Below are 27,653 nucleotides of genomic sequence, written 5' to 3' on the forward strand. Positions count from 1 at the left end.
TTTTTTGAAAGAAATAATACTTTTATTCAGCAAGGATGCATTACACTGATAAAAAGAATAAGTTATGGCATTTATGTCATTGCAAAAAAGTTGTATTAAAAAAATAACTTTTGCTTTTTGTATTTTAAAATATATTCAAATAGAAAACAGTTGTTTTAAATTGTAATAATATTTCACAATGTTATTGTTTTAACTGTATTTTTGATCAAATAAATGGTGAACATATAAGACTTTCAAAAACATTAAAACATCTTACCGACCCCAAACTTATATATGTATTTCAAAATCGGGGCACATTGATATCAGTGCACAGTACAATCGCGCACCCAGATTAAATATAAGTGTGCGTAGGCAACAAATAGACTTTCTAGAGGAGAGATCAGATGTTCCAGTACTCACTATATAACACTACAGCGGTAAGTGCTGATCTTTACTCAGATAATGAGCTTGGTTGTGAAATAAACAGATAGATATGATCTCATCTCAGATCTGTACACTATTTACTCTTATCAGATCTCTCAACAGACTTTAAACGTTTTCAAAAGCAGTCTGGATTTTAAGACTAATTGGCCCTTTGCTAAGCCCCTCCCTACTAGCCAACCTGTTACACAACAACAGTTTACAGACGATTTTAAACAAATAAGCATATGTGCATGGATGATATCCTTTTGGTTTTTACTGCACAGTTCACTAATCTCTTATTCATTCCAATGGGACATTTTGATGACCGATAACACAATTGTTTTTGATGACCGATTCAAGCATATTTGTCAGCTGTGATCAATTTTGCAATAATGTTATTTAACATATTTGTAAGTGTAAAACACTGCTTAGTGCATCTTAAATTTCCTTTGACTTCTTCACTACCTAATAACATAACAACATGCTTCCAACAATTTAATCAATCACTCACTTATTTTTTTTTTTTTTGTTTGTTTGTTTGTTGTTTGTTTGGTCTTTTTCTCTGTCTGTCTGTCTCTCATATTGATGTTGTTCCTCTGCCAAGCCACTCCCAGTATCTTGTTTCTTTTTCTGTCTCTCTTTCTCTTTTTCTCTGTGTTTGTGTGTGTGTGTATTCCTCTCTTTTCTGTCTCTTTCTCTATTCCGCTGTCTGTCTCTGACCCTCTCTTATGTCTACACCTTGGTGATCAACAGGAGCCTCTCTCGGTAAAGTCTCCCCTCCTTATTGTCGCACGGCTACCGTCCAGCTCACGTGATGGCTTCTCTCTCTTTCTTTCTTTTTCCCTTCCCGACCCATTCTTCCTTTGCTCATCTGCTCTGGTTCTCTCCATTCCACTGCTTGTTTTATTCTTCCATGACTTACATTGATTCTAACAGGTCCATCTGTGGACCTAAATGACTGAACACAAAGTTACAGAAGAGGTCACACTTTTGCACACTGCCTATGGTACTGCACACCTCTCTCTGAGCACAGTCAGGAGCGAGTAATTGATTATCTGTAACCTGGACATTTTCCAACGCTCCGACTCAATCAATCTGCCATGAGCTGGCCAGTCTTCAGCTGGGACTTGCCTGGAAGTTCATAGTTAAAGACAGCTGTCTTGGCTGCTTGATTGAAGAGTTCTGTCAGTGTACCTGTGTAAATACTCAAAAAAAAATAAAAATAGGTCTGCCACATTCACAAGACTGATCCTAGGTCAATACGGATTCACTGTCTACACTGGGTGTTTTATGGTGCAAGATGGCACTATCATTAGAGTAGTTTACTCTAGAAGCTTCAATTGTGGATTTCATTGACAGACATTTTTTTGTTAACTGCTCCAACCATCTGTCTAAAATAAAATAGCTCAATTTACATTTTTACTATTAATGTTATTAGCTGTATATTTAAAAAGCCTCATTATTAACCTCAGTATTTATATATTTATCGTTTTTGTTTATTTTTTTTTTATTCTGAATTGACCCTTGCATTTTTTATTATGAATTCTATTAGTTATATATTTAAATAATCTCATTATTAATCCTTTATCAACCTCACTATTTATTTATCCAGCATTATTTTTTCATGTAATTAATTTAATCTTTTTTTATATATATTCTAAAATAACCCTTGGAATTTTAGTGGTTGTATATTTAAATAACCTAATTATTGACCCTTTATTTATTTATTTTATTTCATATCTTTTTTATGTTATTTATTTAATGCCATTTTATTAATAATTTTTTAAAATAACCCATGCAAAATCCTTTTTTTTTTTTTTGACAATAAAACATTATTTTATTTCTAATTTTAGTCTTTAGCTTTCACCTGATTGGTCCATGTTAGTAAATATTTTGGGATAAGCAACTTTGATGCATCCAGTGTAGACAGACTTAGGCCATTGTGATGCTAAACATTAAGTTCTTCAAAATGCCCAGTTCATTGAATAGCCAGTTTTAGGAATATCTTATTGTAAAAATCCAAATGTGCTTTGGAGGCAGGAGGTTTATCAACAGTTCTTTCTTTTTATTTCCTTATTGGTTTGAATGCTATGAAATGTCCTTGTAACTTGTCTTTGTCTCCTGGTTTGAGCTTCCTCAAGTTCTTCTAGGGACAAGATACAGTTGGACTCAAGTCTGCTAACCTTCTGCATCTCAATGAACCCTCAGTCTTGTCATGTTACCTACTATTAACACAAACAGCCTCCATATACCAGACCTCCATTCCCCTGTCTGCTCTAACACAGATAAAAACCAAAAAGAAAGAAAGAGGTTTGGCTGGGCATTGCACTGGAAAATGCCTGACAGATTTTCTGACATACTTACTTGAATGTGTTATGCTTTTGGAATGCCCACAGAAGGTAGACGGAAACCTACAATAGTTGTGGATCTGTGAAGGCCTGTGAAGACTTTTGATAATAAACAATCCACAACAAATATGTCTAATACATGATAAATACTGCAGTTTTAACTGTTGCATGGTGATATTGAAACTATCTTCTACATTAAGAGCAAAAGGAAGCCCAAGAAATGGTCTAGAAGTGAAATGTGATTGGAAATGTCTTTCAGGAATTCATATCTCTCTTTATGTCTCACCATACAGCATGCTGATGTCCTGTTGTTTGTCTCCAATCCACAGGGGGAGCAGTAAGGGGAAAGACATCAGTGTCATCAAGTCTCTGAGGGTTCTAAGGGTGCTACGTCCTCTGAAGACCATCAAACGTCTTCCCAAACTAAAAGTAAAAGCCACACACACACACACACACACACACACACTTACACAGCTATGATACGTTATCACACCATATTGTTTTGTTTTGTGCTATACTAATTTCATGTCTCTTTCTCCCAGGCGGTGTTTGACTGTGTAGTGAACTCTCTGAAGAACGTGTTGAACATCCTCATTGTCTACATGCTGTTCATGTTCATCTTTGCTGTGGTGGCCGTGCAGCTCTTTAAGGGACGATTCTTCTACTGCACCGATGAGTCCAAAGAGTTTGCCCGTGACTGCAGGTAAGAAAAGATAAAGTGCAATGAAAAATTTGTTAATTTGGCAACATGATCCACAATAATACACGTATACTTGCCTATCCTTATGAAAAAATTCTGTTTGCTGAATTGTGCATGTGTATTTGTGTTTCAGGGGCGAGTATTTGGTGTACGAGCGCGATAACGAGGTCAAATCGCAGAAGCGGGAGTGGAAGAAGTACGATTTCCACTACGACAACGTGCTTTGGGCCCTGCTTACTCTCTTTACTGTGTCCACCGGAGAGGGATGGCCGCAGTGAGTTGACGTGCTCACAAACATACACCTGTGTGTCATCTCTGGAGCCTTTTTATGTCATCGCCTCTTCTTGTCGCTTTTCTTTCAGGGTGTTGAAGCACTCTGTGGACTCTACCTATGAGGACCAGGGCCCGAGCCCGGGGTACCGGATGGAAATGTCCATCTTTTACGTGGTGTACTTCGTTGTCTTCCCCTTCTTCTTCGTAAACATCTTTGTAGCTCTCATCATCATCACTTTCCAGGAGCAAGGAGACAAGAAAAATGATGAATAAATACACCAAAAAAAAGAACGAGGTACTTGCAATTTTATTCCTATGAGTAAACCAAAATTGAAGGCAGAATCTTATAAATCTTTCAATCCTGTACTGCATTCCATGGTGGTGGACACTTTAAGTTTTATTCATTGCTAAAAAGTAGTTCAATAAGAAATAATTTCATATAATTCATATAATGTGGTATTTCAACCAATATCTTATGACTTGTTTTGCAATGAGCCATTTGTGTAGAAATGTGATTATTGGCTATTTTGTCTTTTATGGTATTATCGAAAGTTTCATTTGTGGAATTGTCAATTTTATCACAAAATCTAGAAATTAGTAGACTGCTAATAGACTATATATATTATTGAATAACATATTTTTAAGAAATCTGCTCCTTCTTAGAGTTTATATCTCTAAGGCCCCTACCACATGGAGACACGTTCAGCTGTATACGCATACATTTAGTACCATATAGGATGTGGACAGCGAATCTGTATATTTTCATCTGTATATTTTCTGAAACGATGTCATCATCAGCTTCATGTGGACAGCGAATCTGTATATTTTCTGAAACGATGTCATCATCAGCCCACGTCTCACGTAACAGCAACAAAAACATGAACAAACACTGAATGATTGTCTTTTTATTAACTAACATTAACACCAATTAATAAATGTATTGTTCTATGTTCGTTTGTATACCGCGTGCAAGGTTAACGTGCATAGTCCAAGTCTTCTTTGTTTTTAGTGTACCTCTGTGGCTGAATTACAGCGCCACATACTGGTCTGGCATGTATACTACATCGTTTTGTGTCGATTTTGTGGTTTCGTTTGGATGCAGATTTTTCTTGAGACGAGGTAAAAAAAAAAAAAAAAGATTGGATAGGGAAAGCTCTGGCTTCATGTGGACGTAGCCTAAGATAGATAGATAGATAGATAGATAGATAGATAGATAGATAGATAGATAGATAGATAGATAGATAGATATTAATCTACTAATTCTGTCAAATAATGTAAAAAAAATCCATTTTACTTTCCATTTTATGATAGCCAGCATTTAAATGCTTATCATAAGAAAACTAAGACTTTTCAAATGCAAGTACATAACACTTAAAAATGTGTTTCTGGGTCAAAAGCGACTTATTTGTGCTCTCACATTTTTTTTTTAGCCATATACTAGATAGGAAGTCTACAGTTTTCACTTCTCTCTCCACAGCGACAAACATGCAACGTGATACGTCGGATGCTTCTTTCACTGTTTTCTATTGTTCTGTGTCTTCTAGAGAGCCTGTATTGATTTTGCTATAAATGCCAAACCTCTAACGCGCCACATGCCTCAGAACAAGCAAAGCTTTCAATACCGAATGTGGCAGTTTGTGGTGTCACCTCCATTTGAGTACAGTATCATGGCTCTCATTGCGCTCAACACCATCGTCCTTATGATGAAGGTACAAGCTTCTTCCTCCTTCAGCATCAGTAATGTCCTTGGGCATCTGTCAGGGTCTGAATTTTCTTTGTGCATTTCCAGTACCATGGGGCCCCTCTGACGTATGATGCAGTTCTGAAGAACCTGAATATAGTGTTCACCACACTGTTCTTCATGGAGTGTGTTCTGAAAATCATTGCATTTGGTGTCCGAGTAAGTCTCTCTAATCGCATCCTCAAGATATCACCCATTATTAATTCATTCATATTTAGACCTGGTATTTTTTTTAACATTTTCTTCTTTTAACCTATTTAGAAAAGGGTTTCGAAAAAACAGCTTTCTAATGTCTCCATGGTGACAGCCATTTGATTGGTTCAACTATTTTTAATAGCCTTGTCAGTTTAGGAATGGGTGATATGGGTCCTCACTACCCGAGAACTCTGAGATGATTGGTTAACACACACTCTCCTTTTGTTTCTCTGCAGAATTACTTCCGAGACGCTTGGAATATTTTTGATTTTGTTTCCGTTATCGGCAGCATCACTGATATTTTAGTGACAGAGCTTTGGGTAAGTGCAATTTTAGACAAGTTTAGAAAACAAATACAGATTGCATCTTGATTCATGTTGGAACTGATTAGCTAGATGTGAATATATCCACTTGTAAATAAATATGCATTATAATCTCGGTAAATGCATCTCTTACAATCACTTCCCTTTTTTTAGGGACAGTAAAAAGTTTCGTTCTCACACACATAAATCCTTAAGTACTGAATGTATAGCATGTGTTTTGCCTATCATCCTGTCGCAGAATTTTATATTATGTTTAATAAGGAAGGCTTAATTGCAATTATGCAATTCGAATGTTATGTGGTAAAAATGAGTGTCTGTTTAAATATTTCCCCGTTCAATCCTTCACATCGTGTTCATTCTATTGCTAAGTGTTGTGTGTATTTGTACTGATTTTTGTTTGTAAATGTCAGTGTTTGAGTGTGTATTTGTGCTGATGTCGTCTCCTATCTGTGCCTTTAGGTGCTCTGTCTGTAAAAATGAGACAGAGACACTTTACTCTGATGTGTTACACTGAAGTTTTTGGGCTCTCCCAGTGGTCACAAATTACATGATGTGGATCGTTATACCATATAACTTTCCATATAAACCATATAATCAGTGCTAATTTAATGTTATTTATATATTATCATAATATTTATTCATATTTTGAATTAACTTATATTTCATTTTCACTTTACGTGTTTGTCATTTTCTATTTCTATACTCCTATTTAATTTAGTTTAAGTGATTTTAGTACTTTAACTGAGTACTTCATTTATTTCAGTTAGTTGCCAAGGCAACATTGACTGAGGCATAAACTGTTTCTCAAGCGTGTTCTCTCATCACCACTGCTGCTATATGAATATGACGTATCACAACACTACAGAGACCAAGGCGTGTCCTCAGAGTCACATAGAATATAGATTAACATGCGAGAGGTAGAGCTGCATCTTATACCAAATAATTACAATGACCCAAAGAAGTAAAATGAAAATCACATTAAAAATGACATCATAAGTACATCATAAGTAAAATGAGCATCATATTTTTTTTCCATTGTATCGTACTGCATTGAATCGCAATCAAACTGAAATCAGAGTGCACTGCATCTAAACAACATTAACATTGGCCCTTAGGTAGTTAACACTGTATTTGTGACAATTTTTAAAAATGCTTTGCATAAGTAAAATTCAGTTTGGCCACTGGAACAGCCTGCATAGTGAATCAGTACCCACCGTATCTGTGTTTGATTAATCAGCCTGTTGACTGTATCCATAACGATTTATTCCTGTTTTATCTTTTTACATGCTTTCTTTGTTCCTCTGATTTGTTGGCGATAAACCCATCCAATCCAAAACAAACAAAAAATGCACTATGAAACTCTCATATCTTCCATCTCATGTGCACCTGTCCAATCCCCTCACACACTCACTATACATGTATGCATCCATTTACTGCAACAACACATAGAATCCGGTTGGTTTGTAATTTTCTCTCGGCTTCTAATGCATCCATTACCCAAAATGCCTCGCTCTTTCCTCCTCACTTTCCTCAAAGCATGTGCTTCCAGTATGATGACCCATGACCCCAAAGATGCTTGCAAATTTGACAACTGCTCATGTAAATGTTCATATATTCTATAAGCAATTAAAAACACTAGGACTAGGTATAATGGTAAAAATTTATCTTTATTTTTTTTTAACCGTTTTTCACCAAATTCCCAGAAACACAACTGCATTGTATATATACTGTTACAATGATCTAAAATGACTCATGTAAGCATTTGGTCATACCACCCACCTTAATACAAACACATATATGTATACAAATACAAAGGCCAATACTGTATGTAATTCATTAAAGTAATTTCAGCGACATTAACATAAAGTTTTGTAGTAGATTTACCTGAATGTAATCACAAGAGGTTCAGATAAGGTTCAATAGCTGACTCTTGCTCTTATTGACCTGTAGTTCTATTGTACCTTGTTACCCATTGACCAATGAGAGCACTATTTTTGTTTTTGCTCATAAAAATTATTTTACACTTGCACAGGTAGTCACAGACGTTGTCATACCATCGCTGAATGCCATGCACTTTAGCAAAAGCTGCATGATGACCCTTTTTCTTTCATTGCCTTATCTTTTCTCGATTCATCTGCCTGTTCTGCACTACTGTAGTTCCTCCTCTGTATGGAAGAGGGCGCTGCAGCTCACTCATTGAAATATGTGTATGCTGGAATGGGGGAGTGATCCTCAATAACTTGTCCACACAGTTGAGAAGATTTATTATTTATTTTACCAGGTTTTGCTGAGTGATTATGTCAAATGTGCTTAAATTACCACATTGAAATTTTGTGTTTTGGGCTAAGCACTTCTAAAATGCCAAAAAAAAGAAAAAAAAGACAGTTGGCATGAATTTTGTGTGGATTGAACCATTGAGAATTGCTTAAAAACACAGCCAATCCCCGCTGGCTAATGTTGTCTGTATTCTACTCCATATGCCTGTATTTGCTAAACATTACAGTGCATCAGGCTGCTTTTCCATTCTGTGCCTTGCCTGTCTCAACAGATCAGTGCATTTGATTAAAAAAAAGGTTTATGCTTTAATATATGATTGGATGTTGACTGTTACAATATATTGATTGTTTTTCTTGAGCCCCTCCTGAATTAATTTGGTCCTTTTTGCCATTATTATTTTTTTTGTTTGTTTGTTTGTTTCAATACCATTTTAAGTTTATTTTGTACGTTGTGTATTTCTATACATTTAGAAATAATTTTATATATACTTTTATGTATTACTTTGACAAACTTTCTCTCTAAATTATTATTTTATTATTATTTTTTTTTAATTTGATTTATCATCATTAAGTAAACTGATTGTGATTTATCTCTACTATATCTTCTCTTTTTCTTACACTGACTCTCTCTTTCACATACTTTCTCTCTTGCACTCTTTTCCTTTTCTTCTGGAACATTCTCCGCTTCTACATATGTCTCAATCTAATCTCCCTAGGATAACTTCATAAACCTGAGTTTTCTGAGACTCTTCCGAGCAGCACGTCTGATTAAGCTCTTGAGGCAGGGCGAGACCATTCGCATTCTACTTTGGACCTTTGTTCAATCTTTTAAGGTACCAAAAGTCTTACCTAAATGCCTACAATCACACACCCACACCGATTCACATAGCAATTTTGACTAAGGGTCAAAACTTAAGATATTTCAAAATACATAAAACTGTTTTTTTTTTGCAATTAAATCTTCACACGCTTTCTGGTGAATAATTTCAGGCACTCTGATGTCCTGCTTTTGAGTTCAAAATAAGCTTCTTCTTTTTTTTTACTTTAGCATTTCTTTCCATATTTCCCTACAAATTAAAATTTTCCCTAAAAAAGTTAAAGAGTGAATTTTCATGATTCTTTGAAAACAGTTTGTATACCAGAATTAGTTGTTTGATATCTGAACATTTTACAAATTTAGCTTATTTGAAGATTTAAAAAAATACATTCTCCAAAAATGTAATCATTGCGGTGCATAATTTCATGCAGTATTTCAGAGATGTAGAGATTTGTTTCATTGATCTGTAAATTTTATAGAAGCAAATGCACTCAACCTAACCTATTTTAAGGTGTGCACATTTGGAAAAACACACACACACACACACACACACACACGCACAGACTTTGCCATCCGTTAAAATTCTGCCTAATTTCATGCTTTTTCTGTTTACCATTTACAGGCTCTGCCGTATGTGTGCCTGCTCATTGCAATTCTGTTCTTCATCTATGCCATCATTGGCATGCAGGTAACAGTTGTTCTGTTTGAAATGAGCTTTAACATCACTGGGGGTTTTTGAAGAACTAAATAAAGCAAAATTTACCTAAATATGCATCTATCAACACATTGGTAAATGGCATAAGGTTGCTGAGATTTCACATCTGTGAGATCAGTGATGTGTTCAGTAGTTTTATTTTTTTCTCTGTGACACTGTAGTTGTTTGGGAACTTGGCGCTGGAGGAAGATAGTGCGATCAATGAACACAATAACTTCAGAACCTTCATTATGGCCCTGATGCTACTCTTCAGGTCAGTCCAGTGGTATTTTAGTATATATGCGATTCTAATATTAATAATATTTTTAATTAGCTTTTATTTAAATTGTTTCATTTTAATTTTAGCTAAAGTTTTAGTTATTTTGTCTTGTGCTTTTGTCATGTGTGGGCTTTTTTACTTCTCTTTTTAGCTTTAATTTATTTTTTATTTGAGGTTTAGTTTTAGTAATTTTAGTATTTCAAATTAAACCTTTCTTTAAGGAGCAATAATATTTAAAAATCTTTTTTTTTTTTGCAGCAAAACCTTAATTTTTAGCTTAAGTTTTCTTTGTCATTTACTTCGATGTTGTGTTGAAGTTTCCGACACTAGGGGTTGCTCTTGGGAACCCAGACACCACCTTTTGATAATTTTTAAAAAATAAGTTTTAATAATTTGGTACTTTTAAATGAAACGATCTAAAATTTCATCTAATATATATATATATATATATATATATATATATATATATATATATATATATATATATATATATATTATTTAAGCTTTGTTTCAGTTAACTAAAAACTATTTTTAATGTCACACATGTGTGTGCGTGTGTGTTTTGGTAACAGGAGTGCCACAGGTGAGGCATGGCATGAGATCATGCTGGCGTGTCTCGGAGGAATGGAGTGTGATGATAACTCTGGGAACGAGGGGCCAGAGTGCGGCAGCAACTTTGCTTATGCCTACTTTGTCTCTTTCATCTTCCTCTGTTCTTTCCTGGTGAGAACAGCCTCCACATGTTTCTTTTCGCCTTCCTTTACCTTAATCCCACTTTTTTACACTTCTCTTTTTCTCTCAGAGATGCATCTCTTCTTTATTTATTGCTTCAAACAGTAAATAATAAATTCAGTATGTTTCTGAGCTTGCATTTTGGGGTTTGTATTTGTGTTTAGATGCTGAATCTCTTTGTCGCTGTCATCATGGATAACTTTGAGTACCTGACCAGGGATTCCTCCATTCTGGGTCCACATCATTTGGATGAGTATGTCAGGATTTGGGCAGAGTACGACCCAGCAGCCTGGTGAGTTAAATGCACATCTTTTACAAACACTTTTTCTTTCACTCAAACACACAAAACCACGCATTTTTAAAGATGCTCTTATTCTTTTAAGCACACATGCAACCATTGATTTTTACCTTAAAATTGTAGAATGGAAAACCTACATAACTTAATACTAACAGTTTTTAAAAGGGAAACATGCTCACTGCAAGCTAACAAACACTGTAACATTCTAAAGATTCTTTCTTTTATCACAGATATTTATGTGCACACAAACTAACTCAAAAACCAATCATTCCTCTCCATAGCTGCTGGCCCAAACCTTTAAGGTCTTTTGTTACTCAAAACATCCACAGAACGTCCCATAATGCTGTCCATGGTCATTCAAGATAAGACCAAATCACAGATTTCAAAATCTCCAAAAGCCCAGCGTTATATCCCTCATATCCCGTGAGATGTGACCTCTGCAGTCTGATTTGATTTCATGCAGATGAGCCCAATTGTACCAACTCCACAAACTCTGTCTGCCCAGTCAGTAGTGTCTCCCGCTTCCCTCTGTTCCGGTGCTTGCCTCATCCTCGAGTGCTGTTCTGCAGGAGCCCATGGAGCTTACCCCAGCCCTGAGAGAGCCCATTTATCCTGTTGACAGTGCACGTCCGGTGATGATAATTCAGCAAAAGAGATTTAAGGTTTGAATTAGGGTTGTGCACAATTCAGAATATAATTTTCCCAGATCAGTTCCTGAATTTGAATTTCAGTGTAAATCAGTAGAACTGAAATTAATCAAAATCCAAAGAAATTAATATAACTACAAGCAAAACTGAAGTTTATAGGCCTGATGGATGGATTAATGGATGGATGGCCATCTATAGACATATTGATTTATTATTAATGTACAGTATATTTCATCATATTAAAGAAATTAACTTTTGTAAACCAGGATGGAAAGACATTTAATTTTACAGAATGTATTACCTGCATTAAATTTCTTTCAATTACAATCCATTACCTCTTCCTGTCATTTCAATTTAAATTCCAATTCATCTTTCTGTGAATTGTGCCCAGTTCAATTCAAATTCAAACTCATGAATTTAAAAGGGAACCATTTTTTCAATTCTGAATTTTGCATAATCCTGATTCAAGCTATTTTCATTGAAAGAGTCAGGAAGAAGAAAAGATATCTGCTTTTTCAACCTATTTAAAAAAAAAATCATATTTAAAAATAAAAAAAAAAACATTAAAAAAAAAATCATATTTAAAAATAAAAAAAAAAACATTTTAATGAAAATAATATGAAAAAAATAACGGAAAAACAGTTTTTAAGTGCAACAAAATGTAGAAAAACTTAAGGAAAATCTGCTTAACACACAAAGAAAATATGTGTATAAAAACAACAGCAAGAAACCGAGAAAGTGATATAAAAGAGCATAAGCAAGAGAGCTGAACATGAGACCCTGTGCATGGCAGATTCTGACCTCACAATGACTTAATTCTCCCATTTTATGGCTCAGGTGTGCATGGCAAACATCTTCACAGACAAGCTGTCGCAGCTTATTTCTGTACTTGCCACTGCATACAAACGTTCACAAAATACACCTCATGTATTTTGACTGGTAAAGCCCACGTTGCTGTCGCTGTATGCAGTTCAATTAAGTCATTGGACTCGCCAAGATGAGAGAGCCTCTCATGTGCACGGTCATATCGGTGGATTCGTTTACTCTGCACCGTGATGTGGGGAGAATTCAGAACAACACTAAAGATCATTCAGAGACAGCTTCACCATTTTTAATTTTTTACTCAAAATTTGATGTAGTTATTTCATTCACATGCATAGATGGGGTTCATTTCGCTGAATTTTGACATGCATTAAAATTTCGGCTTCAGTAACACTCACATACATGTTTAAATTTATCCAAGGCAATAGTCCCTTTTCAAATGTTTAGGTTTGGATTGTAGAAGTGAACTATATCAGGAAAAAACTTTTTAGAGGTGCATAAGCATTTATTTCTAATGGCCATAACATTCATTTATTAATGTATTTAATATTTTTATTTTGTATTTGTAAATTGCTTTGATAAATTACATTAACTGTATATATTATACACACACACAAACACACACACACATATATATATATATATATATATATAGATATATATATATATATATAAAATTGTATTAAAATGTAACAAAATGTGTATTTTATAGAAAACCCCTTGCATTTAAGATTTAGTGTAAACTATATATATATAATGTGCTTGGTTTTAATTATTCTTCATCACAGTCTTCTGAAAAGGGTCCATTGCTGGAAGATTCCAGTCTTTGTATGATCTGAACATGTTTGTTAGCTTAAAATCGGTTGGGCTGTCCTTTGAATGATCTGGTTTTCTATCGGTTTGAGGCAGTGGGTTTGGTCTGTGATTTGTCAATGGATATGTGTGCTTTTATTCTCTTGTTCTTTGTGCTCCTCTTCTTGTTTCTCTTATTTCCTCTCCACCTCCTCTCTGGCTCTCTTTCTTCTCTCTCTTCCTATGTGTGCCTCCTCTCTAACCTCCCTGTATTCTTCTTGCAGCGGGCGCATTCATTATAAGGATATGTACAGTTTATTGCGGGTTATCGACCCCCCACTGGGCTTAGGCAAGAAATGTCCTCATAGGGTGGCCTGCAAGGTTTGGATCCTACTAAACAAAAAACTTAAGCACCTGCTCGCATTGAAGACTGGAATGAATGTTGCTTTTCTTTTTTATGTTTTCTTTTTCAGTTTATTTTTACTCTTCTCCACAGTTTTTCTTCTTTTACTTGAAATTAATTTTTGTTATTTTATTCGTCATCTCTATATGCATTCTGATATGACAAATGAGAATGTGCGGGACAATGCAGGCACCTTTTTAGAAGCATGACATGCACTGCCACTGACAGCCAAGTCTGTATGAATCTCTCTGTGGAATGAATCACTTTTAACAGCCAATAAAAAAAAGAAACAAAGAAAAAAAAAAGAAACAAAGAAATTAATCAGTCATTTTTTTTTTTTTTTTTTTTTCTGCTTGCTGTTGAACCATGCCTTGGCAAACTGGGTGTAACAGTGTGCATTGTTCTTGTTTGGGGACGAAGTGAGGGTTGGGGATCAGAGGACTGCATTGACGTGACTACCATAGTTCACCACCAAGCAGCGGAGCTTTTCTTTGCCTGTTTGAAGCCCCACTGCAGTTCTATGGGACCATCCCACGATCGCATAGAACAGTGTTTTTACTAGAACTAAAAACCAGCTTCCCCTCCTCCTGTTTAACCTCCAGCCAATCAAGAGCTCTCACGCTCTCAAAACCCCGCCCCTCGCCCAGACCAAAACAATAACCTATGTGTCTTTGTTTTTCCTTCTTGTCGTTCTTATTTCCTCCTCCTTCCTCCCTTTTTGGTTTAAATCCCACCATCCTCTGGTTTGTGCCATGATGTCCACCCCCCCCCCCCTCCATTGTTTCTCTTCTTGTCCGTGTTTTATTCGTCCGTCATCGTCCTCCTATTTTTTTCCCTGTTCTCCTCATTTAATTTCTGGGGGTTTCACCCCTCCCCTCCCCTCCCACTCCCTGTTACAGTGGCAGGATCAGTTACAGTGATATGTATGAGATGCTCAGGCACATGTGTCCTCCGCTAGGCCTGGGGAAGAGGTGCCCAGCTCGGGTCGCCTACAAGGTTAGCGGCAGCAGCCCGCCGTGGGTGCGCCACAGCCAAAGCTGTCCGTTTTTTTCTGTTAGTGTTGGTGTTGGTGAGCTGCTGTATTTTTCCTTTTATATTGTGGGGTACCGTTGAAGGTGTTAGCCAGCTGACACATATCCGTACGCATACATCCACTGGAGAACGGGAACAGAGGGTACCTTGTCAGCCCTTCTGCACCGTACTCAAATACTCACTCACATACAGATGTAAAGGATTTTGTTGCAAATATAAAAGGAACTCTTAAATGTAATTTTACATTCTTATTCTTAGAGATTATAAGTTTATTAAATTACATATTTTTTTTAAAAAGCAACATGAAATCAGAATGGACCCTTTTTAGTTCCTTACCTGCTCTTATTCATTGGCACGGTGTTATTCAGAAAAGGTTTGCCTTTATAATCTTTCATCAAATTTTAGTAAGTAGTTCCACCTCTGCATCCACTCTAATGAATTCCTAGTGATTAAAAACAAGTCACCTTCTACTTTTGTTCTTACTGAAGTTCCTGTTTCACTCGTGGATATTACATTGCAGAAGTAAAGTGGGTTGAGAAAGCTATTTCATGTTGACTTTAACTAGAAAACAAGGAATCTTGTATTATTTCCACAGTATGTTTTCAATGTTAATTGCAGAAATGGAGCCTAATTTAAAATACAAATATGAAGGATGTAGACACAAATATATATGTGTGCGTGTACAGAAGGACTGGGAAGAATCATGTGCCTTTGGTCCTCTGCGTCTCTCCCTCCAGTGGATGATTCCTAAAGTCTTCAGATATTAATTTTCTATGATTTCAACAGTTGACACTTTTGCAGGTTCAGTTAGTACAATCACGTAACGTTCAGAAGTCTTTAAACCCACTTTGTCCTTTTGATTTTTTTTAGGCAAGTCCACTAGAATCACAGATAAGCTTTCCTACCTGTCCTTCGTTTGATTCTGTCAATGCAGTTCTGACCTGTTTCCGTTCCCCTCTCTCTTTCTCTCTTACTGTCTCTCGCTCTATCTCTACTTTTTCCCACATTCCTTGGGTTTGCATTTTCAGCAACTACATCTCTACAACCCTGCACAAAAATTCCTCCTCCTTTTTTTCTCTTGCTCTCTCCCTCTTCCACTTCCTGTCTTCCTCTCCCTATCTATCTTGCATTTCTCCACTTTTAATCAGCATGCTTCTTAATTATGTAAGAATCTGAATGCATCCTTGTGTGACAATTACATCCAGCCATTTTACAAGTCACGTTCATCATATTAATGCTGTGCATCTCAGTCAGGGTAGAAGGCATGTTTAGTTTGAGGTGAATGAAAAGGTGAATGTTTTTTCATATGAAATATTATGTGTCACTGTCATTTTGCAGGTGGATGCTGTTATCAATATCCCATAATATATATCTTTATAGGTTTTTTTTTATCCTGTACAGAGGTGTTTTAGGTGTTCATGCATATACTGTGAACAAAACCGAGGATTTGTTCCCACAACTTTCACCAATTACTGCATAGTGAATTTCAAATACACTACCATTCAAAGTTAGAGGTTTTTAAGATTTTCTCTTATGCTCAAAAAGGCTGCATTTATTGGATCAAATATAGTGTAAAAAAAAGTAATATTGTAAAATATTATTACAGTTTAAAATAACTATTTTCTATTATAATATATTTTATAATATATTTGAAAAAAAAAAAATAATGGCAAAGTTGAATTTTCAGCAGTCATTACCCCAGTCTCCAGTGTCACAAGATCCTTCAGAGCTCGTTCTAATATGCTGAAGTCTTTGATTAATTGAAAGTTCAAAAGATTGTCTAATTTATACATTTATAAACTTTAAAATGAACATTATAAATGTCTTTACTGTCACTTTTGATCATTTAATGCATCCTTGCTGAATAAAATATCAATAATTATATATAGATATTATTCAAATTACTTTAAAAAAAATCTTACTTGCACTAAAATTTGAATGGTAGTGTATTTAAGGACAAAGTGCACATTTCTGAGGGAAAAAAAACTACTTGAAATCTTATTTGACTACAGCTAGATTACAGCAAATTTTTCTAAGTAATATTTTCTGGAGTTTTTTGCCTACTGCATGTATCATCAGCTGTACACAACGACACAAAGATACGTTGAACTTGGACAGACTATCAATATTTTGGGTCTGCTTAAAAATGGCATCTACACTAAGATTACATGGACATACTTTATCTATGGTAAACATTTTGCGAAATGTAATTTAATTATGATCTGACAAAGTTTTGCTGAGGCTCCCTTCACTCCAAACTCTTCCTTTCACCTTCCTCACTCTTATTGTTTCCCCTCATCTCAAACAAACAGCATTCTTCTTTTTCTCTCTTTCTCCACTCAGACCTTCTCTCTATCCATTGCCAAGCACACCATCCCCCCCCCACCCCCTTCTCATTATTTTTCTATGTGGAACACGTCTCATAGCTTTCCAGTCTGAAGTGAACTAACTTCTATACCTGTTGCCCCTAATCCAGTCCTACACTTCTCTGGTGTACAACATACATTTTTCCCCTTATAACTAGGGAATGCCACCCCTTATTCTGACCTTCAAAAAAACTGCACCCGTTTTGCATCGAGAGATCAGAAGAAAAAAAATGTTATTAACCCTATGAGAAATCACTCAAAGAAAGATAAAGATGCTAAATAAACCCAGTAATACAAGTGGTTAATGAAAAATAAAATGATACTCTCTGTGCGCGGCTGCACTGCTCTTGTTCTGTGAGGGGTGGGGAGGGAGGAGGGGGGTGCATGCAATGCATGATGCATGGAGTATGGGTTGATGTTCGGGTGGGCAGGGACTTGTGGGGAGTGTGGGTCGTACCATCGCTGAACTCCAATTAGGGGTCGTGCTGCATTGCATGTGCTTTTGCATGGCCACCGCTGGAACTCGGCTCATGCTTGTTGGTATCTACACCTCCAAGGAACAGCGGACTGGTCTGAAATGGGCACACGCATATACAGAGGCTCACACACACACGCTCACTTTCTCACTCTAACGCCATGTCGTGTGCTTGTGTATTCCAGTTCCATGAAGGCACATCCAATGCATGAAAACCAGCATTTAAAAACAACAATCCGCTGTTTTTAGGCGCTCTTTCATTCATTGGTTTGTCCAAAATATACAAACTCCAACAGGTAGGGGGAGCTCTTTAGCAGTAGCTTTTCATGATATATGTTGAATTTAGTTGTCATTTGTGCCCTCAGTCTTTACTAGCTGATTCAAGGTCAGTTGATTGCACTTTAGAGGGTCCCAAAAAAGTATTTTCACACTTAAAATGTACAAATTTGCAGTGCCAAATAAGACAAGCTTATGCTTGATCTGGGATTGGTTTTCATAAGCAGAGGAACAAAGAAAAGATGACTTCATCCCCTGTGATACTGCTCCTGTTATCTGTGAGGGCTCCAGTTAAAGGAGCTGTATGTAGGATTGACACCGAGTGGTTAAGCTAGGTATTGCAGTCCAAAATCAAAATATTGGAGAGGGTTTTTTTCACCGGGGCCCCTCCTTCTCATACTTGACGCACGCGTAGGTTGCCAGATTGACGTCACAAACAGGACCCAGCGCACTTGACGATGAATGAAATGAAATACGCTGTGTTTTCTGCCAACTGGCAACCCGGGGTGCCCCAATACAATTGGGTAAACTAGCAGCGGGTGGGTTTCACAAACCAAAACAAAGATTGACATTCCAGCCCGGAACGCACATTTTCAAAGGAGAATAACTGACTGTAGCATTGTTTTTCAGATAAACAAGTATGTTAACTTAGCATGTTTCTTAAATATCTGTAAACATATTATGGTATTGTTATGCTTTAGTAGAGTCAAAATCTTACATACAGCACCTTTAAGTCACATAATTGATGTGTATGTACTATATATGTGCTATAAATTGTGTGAATGGTTCATTCACACATTATAAGGTTGCATATTGTTGGTCAGTTATTTGTCAGTTTAAGAAAACTGCTCTCACAGAGGCCAAATTAACCTTTCTGTATCCATTTTTGTGTGGTTGAGTATTACCATGAAGTAATTACATGATGCATTGTTTGTACACAACCACTACATCAAAATAAATAAAATGTATTTTTTAAAAACTACAGTCAACCCTGCAATCAAATGACCTATTTAAAAACTTAATCCTGAACCTGAAAATTGTGTGGCCAGTAATTTATTCTTTGGCTACAAACTGCTGAGCTCCCCAAGCCTTTTATTAGTCCACCAAAAGCATCTGATTGGAGGTTTAACTTACACAGCCCCGCCCTCATCCCCTCTGATTGGCTCTTCACAGAGACTGCTACGCATGGACCTACCTGTTGCAGATGACAACACAGTGCATTTCAACTCCACCCTGATGGCTTTGATACGAACAGCTCTGGACATCAAAATCGCTAAGGGTACAGAATGACATCTCTCTTTCTTTTTTCTTACTTCCTTTCTTTCTATCTATTTTCTTTCTTTCTTCTACATATATAAAAAAAATAATAATAATCTTAACAAAACACCTTTTCCTGTGTCTCCTGTATCTTCTGAATGATTGTGATTACAAATATGTTTTTGTGATATTTCATTGATATTGGGTTGGTGCTTTTGGTGTATTGACATATTTTGTTTGTCTATACATATGTGCATGCGTATGTGTGTGTATGTACCCTGCCCTGACATCACACGCTTACAGGAGGCGCAGACAAACACCAGATGGACGCGGAGCTCCGTAAGGAAATGATGGCGATTTGGCCAAATCTCTCCCAGAAGAACCTGGATCTGCTGGTAACACCACACAAGTGTAAGCTGCAGATTGGTTTGTAGAAAGAAAAAAAACTAATCAAAGATCACCAATTCATCAGAGGACAGCTTCTCTCGGCCCACACCGCTCAGCACCCTCTGATCAGGCGACACATTTCAAAACCTTTAACTAATCCTTCTCCCATCCCAACATGACAAACCAATGTCTTACACTTTTCATTAGATCAGTTATACCATTCCTAACCATATTAATACTATTTAAAACCATCCTGTTTTCTAGCTATATGATTTTTTGCTTATAAGGCCTTGTTTCTGTTTACATCTGATTCTCAACATGACTTGACTAGTTTGTTTTGGAGTATATAAAACGTCATACATCCTTTTCTCCATCCTCATTTAGACCTTTTAAATAATTGTTCATCCACTTCTAAACTACATAGCCTCCCTTTCTCCAACCTCTCTCCTTTTCTCCCTCTTCCTTTGTCATCTTCATTGTCTGTTATCAGGGGGTGCCTCGCTATAGATGGATCCTCTATAGAAGTCTTTTCACTCCAGCACATGTAAAGCACTAAGCTGGGCTTAACCTCCAAATCACAGAGCCTTAAAACAGTGTAGCACGAGTTATTAACTCATATCTGAGGGTGTTTATAGATGTTAGAGACTTTACATTTTAATGAGATGACCAGAATATATTAAAATCTGTGTATATGATCTATGACAAGTAGCTGAAATACATTTGTGTGCTTTCCTTTAGCATGTTTTCTGTTTAATTTGAAATTTCAGCATGTTTTAGAGTTATTTTTAAAGTTTATTGTTGATCCCTGTGGGATTTCAAGCCAATTTTACTATGAGATTTTCCTAATAAGAAAGTGTTTTATGTAAAGGGATTTCTTTTTGTCATTTATGGCAGCTCAAAATTTTCAAATTTATGTTTTGTGTATCATTCAAACTCTGGATACCGCTGCAGAGTTTTGATGAAAAATTTGAGCTCCTCACAAAATAGTGTAATCCTAAATAGTGTTCTGATATTGTTGCCTCATTCATGGCATCTGTCCATAGTAAATTGGCTTGAGTCCCTTTAGGAATGCAATATAGGCTAGAAATGTGAAGCTATATAAGGTACTTGAGAAAAATAAGAGGCTTTAATTAATGAGGATTTGACTGTGAAAAGACTTTCAGCTCTGTGGCATTTTGTATTTGTCAGTGTATTTTTTAGTGTCTGTTGTGTAAAATGTTTATTAGATGTGTATACAGTGTATGTTGCTATATATACAGTGGCACCAGAAAGTATTTGGGCAATTAAGCCATACTAAAATGTTTTGAATGTCATTACATTTGGTAGCAGCACACCAGGTGGCATTTATTTAAACGAAAGCAAAATGTTTAACAAAAAGTTGGTTAAATGTCACTGCAAATATACCTAAGAAAATTACAATTAACTAGTGATATTTTGTTGTCTATGCAATGACATTCATACTTGTATAACTGTGATTAAGAGACTAAATCTAAATTTTGGGGCAGCTGTATTTGTGAATTTTGTCTTGTAATTTGTTGTGTACCTGTTATCTAGTTTCTCAGTCCCAGATTAAGACTCATTCTGGACTATGAAGAACTTCTGTTGGTTCATTCCCATTGAGGTTTCTTGTGAGGTCATGACTGAGTTTAGTCTGGGTCTGAGGGACTAGACCTTTGTGTTTGTGGCATGCCTTGTCTCCAACTCCCATTCCCCTCTCGGCTCAGGGTCCCATTCCACCCCGGTCTAATTGTGCAGGGTAACTTTTTCATCCTCTCAGCAGCGACAGACCTGACAGTGGGCAAAATCTACGCCGCCATGATGATCATGGAGTACTACCGGCAGAGCAAGGCCAAAAAGCTGCAGGCGCTTCGTGAGGAGCAGGTACCACTTCAAACAAACAAACAAATGCAGAGTCTGCTCTCCTTTCTCAACCTTTTGCAACTCTTATCCCAACAAAGCATGTAGTCTAATTAGTCAAGTTTGCAGCTGATTAGCTTTGCTAATCAACAGTGGTAACAGCCTGTCCACACAAAAATCTTAAATCCGTTACCTTCTGACTTATTGGCTATGTCTGAAACTAATTAAGAATATTAATAAAAATATACATTTTTAGGAGAAACATTTGCCTTTTTTATGCTCCTTTTGAAAAGTGTGTTTGCGTTTGGTGCTTTCTTGCAGCATTTTTTAATGAGATTCCAAAATAGACAAAAATTCATAGTTGAAAACCAAACTATTCTCAGACTAGGCAGTTAGGCAGCTGCCTGCAGTTTCAGGCACAGCCAATGTCTTCTTCACTCCGTTTTACGCTGATATTAGTGCTTATTAAATACAGGATGTACACTACTGTTCAAAAGTTTGGGGTAGGTAAGATTTTTTCTGTTATTTTTAAGTCTTTTTTGCTCACCAAGGCTGCATTTGTTTGATCAAAAATGCATTAAAAACAGTAATATTGTGAAATAGTATTACATTTCAAAATAACTGTTTTCTATTTAAAATGCAATTTATTCATGTTGTGATAAAGCTGAATTTTCACCAGTCATAAATCATTCTGGTATGCTGATTTGGTGCTCATTATTATCAATGTTGAAAACAGTTTTGCTGCTTAATATTTTTGTTGAAACTTTGATAGATTTTTTAGGATTATTTGATGAATAAAAAAAAAAAGTATTTATGTGAATTATATATCTTTTGTAATATTTTAATGTCTTTGCTGTCTGCAGTCACTTTTGATCAATTTAATGTATTCTTGCTGAATAACAATATTAATCTTATTTTTTATTTTTTTATCTTGCCGATCCCAAAGTTTTAAACAGCAGTGTATGTCACTTCCCACATGGAGTACTATGGGTTAAAAGATAAAAAATTTTTTTGTGGTTTTATGGCATGGAAAAAAATAACACTGATTATAGACACTGTCATTTCACATTTTATTTACAGAGTTAGAGCATGCTTAAAACACATGCAGTAATTATGCAGGGTATATGCAATGATGAATGATACAACATGGCCTTTTGTCAGCGTCACTCCTGTCCCCTTCCCTAGAAAAGTTCCCATCCTGTACAGGCACAGTGTCCATTGTTTCTGCCTGCATTTTGAATTTAGTAATACTTGGTGCCTTCATATATCTACCACAAAAAGCATGGACACTCTGCCAGCATCAGGGAATGTTCTAAATCTATGTTTGTGTCTTGCCTCACCTGATTCCCTGTCTGTCTCTTTACCTGTCGTACTTCACTTGATGGCACCTGTACCTCAGCACTGTCCTCTCAAAACATCAGCTGCGCTTTTGTGGCTCTCTCACTCTCTATATCCATCCCTGATGTCTCTATATCTATGTCTGTCAACTTGTTTGCATTTTAACTCATTCTTTTTGATCTTTCCTCGTTGTTTTCATTTCTTTTTGACTTGTTGGATCCACTGTCAAGCTCTTGTTCTTTTTTTGTTATTTGTAATTTTCTCTGTCTGTTTTGTTTTGTCTTGTAACCTTTGGGCTACCACAGTCTCTGAGATTTCTAGTGTTCATAGTTTAAGTTTCACCCACCCACAATGTGTAGTTCTGCAAGTATGAACCTCAGATCTTCACTGTAGCATGCCCAAATTGTTACTACCACCCATATCTTCCGGTGGGTTGGATGGAAATGCTTTGAGCCATCGGTACCTACCTAGACAGCACAGCCCCAATGGAGGACTCCATTCAGGTTGGCGAGGGCACAGGAGGACTCCATTTCCCATGATGCCCTCTGGGGGATCTCTGCTGTCTGATACCCCACCACCTGTGTAATGCACGGTGGCTTGTGTTTGTTTCCCCATATCCCATGAGTGTGTCTGATCCCAGCTGCAGGCCATGTTCGTATCTCACACAGAACCGAACGCCATTAATGTTTCAGCGCTTGGAGCCATCCCCGAACCAGGAAGGGGGACAGGGGGTGAACGGTCTCCCCGAGCTGCCGCAGGAACCTGTCAACAGCCTGTGAGTAGCATCTTGATCTTTTTATGCAAGTGATGTTTTTATTAGCCTTAAGCTTAATCTGTCTGAGTCAGTCTCATGAAATCATATCCAGGTCATATTTCGTCCTAAAAGCAAAATTAAATATTAAAACATTGTTTGTTGCATTGATAAAAAAATAAGCCTATTTTATGTACCATTTCATTGTGACATTGTTCATGAGAATTAAGCACATTTTCCTCAGAATTGCTTTAATAAATACAGACATTTTATTAAATTTTTTTAAAGCCAATTATTTTCTAAAAAATAAATTATAAATAAATTATAAATTAGAATTGTTTTATAAAATGAATTGTAAAAAACAATGCAATGCATTTTCTGCAATTAAAAATGTAAATTTTCAGTACAAAATTCTAAATGTTATAAAAGCGTACATTACAGACAGCACAACAAATACTGCCATTATATATAAAAATTCTACAATTTAAATAATATATGTATTTTCTCATATATGTATGTGTATTTTTCAGAGTAATGAAAATCTGTAATTAAATGTGCTTAACTGGCATGAAAATAATCTCAAAATTATTAATTGTACAAAATAGAAATACATTTCTGTGTGCAAAATATATTTTCTTATTTTTCCTTTTAAATTTGGGGTAAAATATACCTGAACCTGAGAGGTTTTGTGAGATTCACCGGTTTCAACCGCTGCTCTTTGTCTCTTCTTTCACTGCTTAGCTTTTCTTTTAATTGTTCTTCTGCTGTTTCTTTGTTTTACCTTCTCTCAGCTGTCTCTCACATTACGTTTCAGTTCTTTGATATACGTCTATCTGCTTTTGTATTAATTCTGCAGTATATACATACTGTATATACATGTGTAATTGTGTTTCTGTAATATTTTGTCTGCAAAAGGCATTTTGTACATAAGTGTGTGTGTGATTGAGTAAATGAATTAGCCAGCCAACATCTTTCTCTGGTTCAGGCCTCTGGAGGGTGGAATGATCGAGAGCCAGTCATGGGTGACGTCACGAGCCCAGGAAATGTTCCAGAAGTCTGTTCCGGAAAACTGGAACCCTGACAGACCATATCCTGAAGACCATCCCAACAGCCGCCACAATCCACAGGTAATATCGGAGATCGTCAGATCGGAAAGGTGATTTTGTCTTGTTTAGATCTGAATTTAAAATGTTTGCAGGAGTTTACTCAGACACTTGAAACCCGCCACAGTGGCCGTGACTATATCAGCTTCTCTCAGCCTTTGGTATCGAAAGAACTGTGTGCTTGAGCCAATCACTGTCTTCCCAGCCACCTTCCCTTTTTCGCTTTTGGACACACTTCTCATTCATATTATCACTCTTTCGATCTCTTCTGTCTCTGTCGGTCTGTAGCTTACCTCTTTATCTGTCTAATGAATCATTCTGAACTTCATTGACCATCGTAGACCATTTGTATAGACCCTCCCACCTCTGCCAGACTGCAGGGGTGTTTCACTGCTTGCCTGCGTCCTCACTGTCTGCTGGATCGTACCAAACCCCCTCCAGACTCTCATCTCTCCTTCAGTGTGACACTTCTCTGTAGCTCAGCAGTCATCCAACCCTGATGTTTCCCTGCACTAGCAAAGGAGATGCTGAATAAACAGCTTTAGGCTTAACAAGCATGTTTAAAAGTACTTAAACCAGTAGTGGGCAATCAGACAAGGTCAGTGCGCGATCCAGCCAGTACTGTGACATTTTAGGCCAAACCTCAAATCACATATATGTTTTATTTCACCACTTTGGGTATTTATGCAAAACACGTTATGCTAAATTTGTAATATTAATTAGTTTTTCCATTCATTTACAAACCCTAAACCTAAAATTACACAGAAAAAATTGGATATATGGTCATATTTAATTTGGGATTTTGAATTTGTAAAGACGAAAATCAAATATATAAAGCAGAAAAACAGCTATTTTTTATTTTATTTTATTTTTTATTCTTGGCTGGAATAAGTGGCGATGTGGGCTGATTGTCAGAGACTAGTGTGCACCTGTTCTGTTATTCCACTCAGTTCAACTTAGTTAGCATCATTTAGTAATGGCTAATGACTAACTCAAGTGTGCTAATCTTCAGCTCTAACACACTTTTGCGCATGATATTGCCCTCTACTGGTTTATCACACCTGATAGAGCTGTAGGCCGGTAAAGCAGGCATCAGCCCGGCCCACATGCTGTTGATCTGTTTTGCAGACGGTAGAAATGAGAGAGATTGGGCCTGTTGGGGACGGTTACTCGGACACTGAGCCCTATCACCCAATGGAAGGGCATGGGCGGACCATCTCCATGCCACACCTCTCAGCAGACAACCAAGTGAGCACCTTCATCCTTTCATCCATCCATTCATCCATTGTTTTTCCACCTTTTATCTGTTGTCGTCCATTCCCAATAAACATCCTCAGCCAGTTACCCAGCTAACAGCCTTTGACAGCTTCATTCGGGTGAACCAGACTTCAGAAGTTTATTGTGAAGCCATGCTAATAAGTCAATACATGTTAGCATGTATTTGTCAAAGGGCTCATGGATAAGTGGCTCACACCCTGACCTTCACTTACATGCATGTGTGTGTGTGTGTGTGTGTGTGTGTGTGTGTGTGTGTGTGTGAGAGAGAGAGAGAGAGAGAGAGAGAGAGAGAGAGAGAGAGAGAGAGAGAGTTCTCTGCATCATCATCATCAACACCTAGCTCACTTTCAGGAAAACCTTGGTGTGTCTGAAGTGTGCTGCTCCCAGAGCTAGATTTGAGGTAGTGACAGAAGTAGGTTGACTCACGAGAAAACAGCCTGTTTGTACATAATTACAGAATATATAGATCCAAACTGATTAGATAAGTCTTCAGTGTCACATGATGCTTCAGAAATTATTGTAATATGCTGATTTGGGCCTCAAGAAATATTTGTTATTATAATTAAGACTGAAAACAGTTGTGCTGGTTAATATTTTTGTGGAAACCGTAATACTTTTTTTGATAAATAGAAAGAACAGACTTTATTTGAAACAGAAACCATTAAAAATGCCTTTACTGTCACTTTTGATTAATGTGTCTTTGGTGAAAATCTAGTAGTATATTTAAACATGTTTAATATTTAAAATGTTAGGTTAATGAAACATAAAAAAAAATACTTGTAATTTATAATTTAAGAAAACATTTACCAAATGCATTTCCTAATCCATTTAACCGTTGACTAAATTTAAGACGAATCCCTTACATGCAAAAAACAAATATAAAAATTAAGTATGCACATATGCACTGCATTGCATACCCAATTCCCTCCACTGGCCCTTTTCAATCATGGGCTCCTAATCATCCCTATCCATTGAATAGGCTCTTTCACTCTCTCTCCTCTCCATCTGTAGCTGGTGTGTGGTGTGGCTGCCATCGCATCATCCAGGTGGATGCTACACGGTGGGTGTGGAGAGACCCCTCATGTGATTGTAAAGTGCTTTGGGTGTACAGCAAGACACAATAAAGTGCCATATAAATCCCTCATTCATTCATTCATTCATACTTTTGAAACACTACCACAAATCAACCTCTGGAGGCAGTAACACGCTCACAACATTCAATTCCGCTTGCATTCACCCACAACACATCACATAGAAACAATTATACATTTAATACTATTATGCTATAATGCATAAATGTACACACACAAAGCATTTCTCACCCTGACATAAATAATCCCCATGATCTCTTGGTTGACTCTCCTCTGGAGATGTGTCTGGGTTTAAAAATTTGTCCATGTGTGTATAAAAGAAGTGTGAGGGAGTCGTGTGTCTCTGTGTTGTAAAGTGTGTGTTTGAAGGTGAGCTAAGCATAGAAACCACACAAACTAGTAACAGTCTGCTAGAATCTATATATGTTCACTTGTGTGTGTTGGAAGTGTGGTGTGTACAGTACATACCAGGAAGTGTGAGGATCCAAAGTCTGTGCTTGTGTGTGTCATGTACAGCTGTAACGTAGATGTGGTTCTTGTTCTTGTGACTCACTCTTGTCTAACACTGCTCTGCCCCACAGAGTGTGCGTTCTGCTGCGGTAAGTGTGTTAGTGTGCTTCCTATCTTCCTCTACACTCGCTCAATTTTTGTCTTTTTTCTCTTTCCTTTTCCTTCTCCACCCCCCCCCCCCAACCCCCA

General features: G+C 36.7%; 1 protein-coding gene across 1 annotated transcript in view; it reads left to right on the forward strand.

Annotated features, from left to right (window-relative positions):
• The window catches only part of LOC109057375 (voltage-dependent P/Q-type calcium channel subunit alpha-1A-like), a 131,135-nt gene that overhangs the window by 92,259 nt on the left and 11,223 nt on the right, over positions 1-27,653 (forward strand). The window contains 19 exon segments of the mRNA XM_042766593.1: positions 3,080-3,179; positions 3,293-3,453; positions 3,584-3,724; positions 3,813-4,018; positions 5,272-5,432; positions 5,513-5,623; positions 5,896-5,979; positions 8,975-9,091; positions 9,698-9,763; positions 9,952-10,043; positions 10,622-10,772; positions 10,946-11,073; positions 13,625-13,721; positions 19,066-19,171; positions 19,453-19,560; positions 21,317-21,417; positions 23,400-23,506; positions 24,468-24,609; positions 25,714-25,833. Of these exon segments, the coding sequence (XP_042622527.1) occupies positions 3,080-3,179; positions 3,293-3,453; positions 3,584-3,724; positions 3,813-4,018; positions 5,272-5,432; positions 5,513-5,623; positions 5,896-5,979; positions 8,975-9,091; positions 9,698-9,763; positions 9,952-10,043; positions 10,622-10,772; positions 10,946-11,073; positions 13,625-13,721; positions 19,066-19,171; positions 19,453-19,560; positions 21,317-21,417; positions 23,400-23,506; positions 24,468-24,609; positions 25,714-25,833 (2,299 nt within the window).

This window comes from Cyprinus carpio, chromosome A11 (genome assembly GCF_018340385.1).
Source record: "Cyprinus carpio isolate SPL01 chromosome A11, ASM1834038v1, whole genome shotgun sequence".
Lineage (NCBI taxonomy): Eukaryota > Metazoa > Chordata > Actinopteri > Cypriniformes > Cyprinidae > Cyprinus > Cyprinus carpio.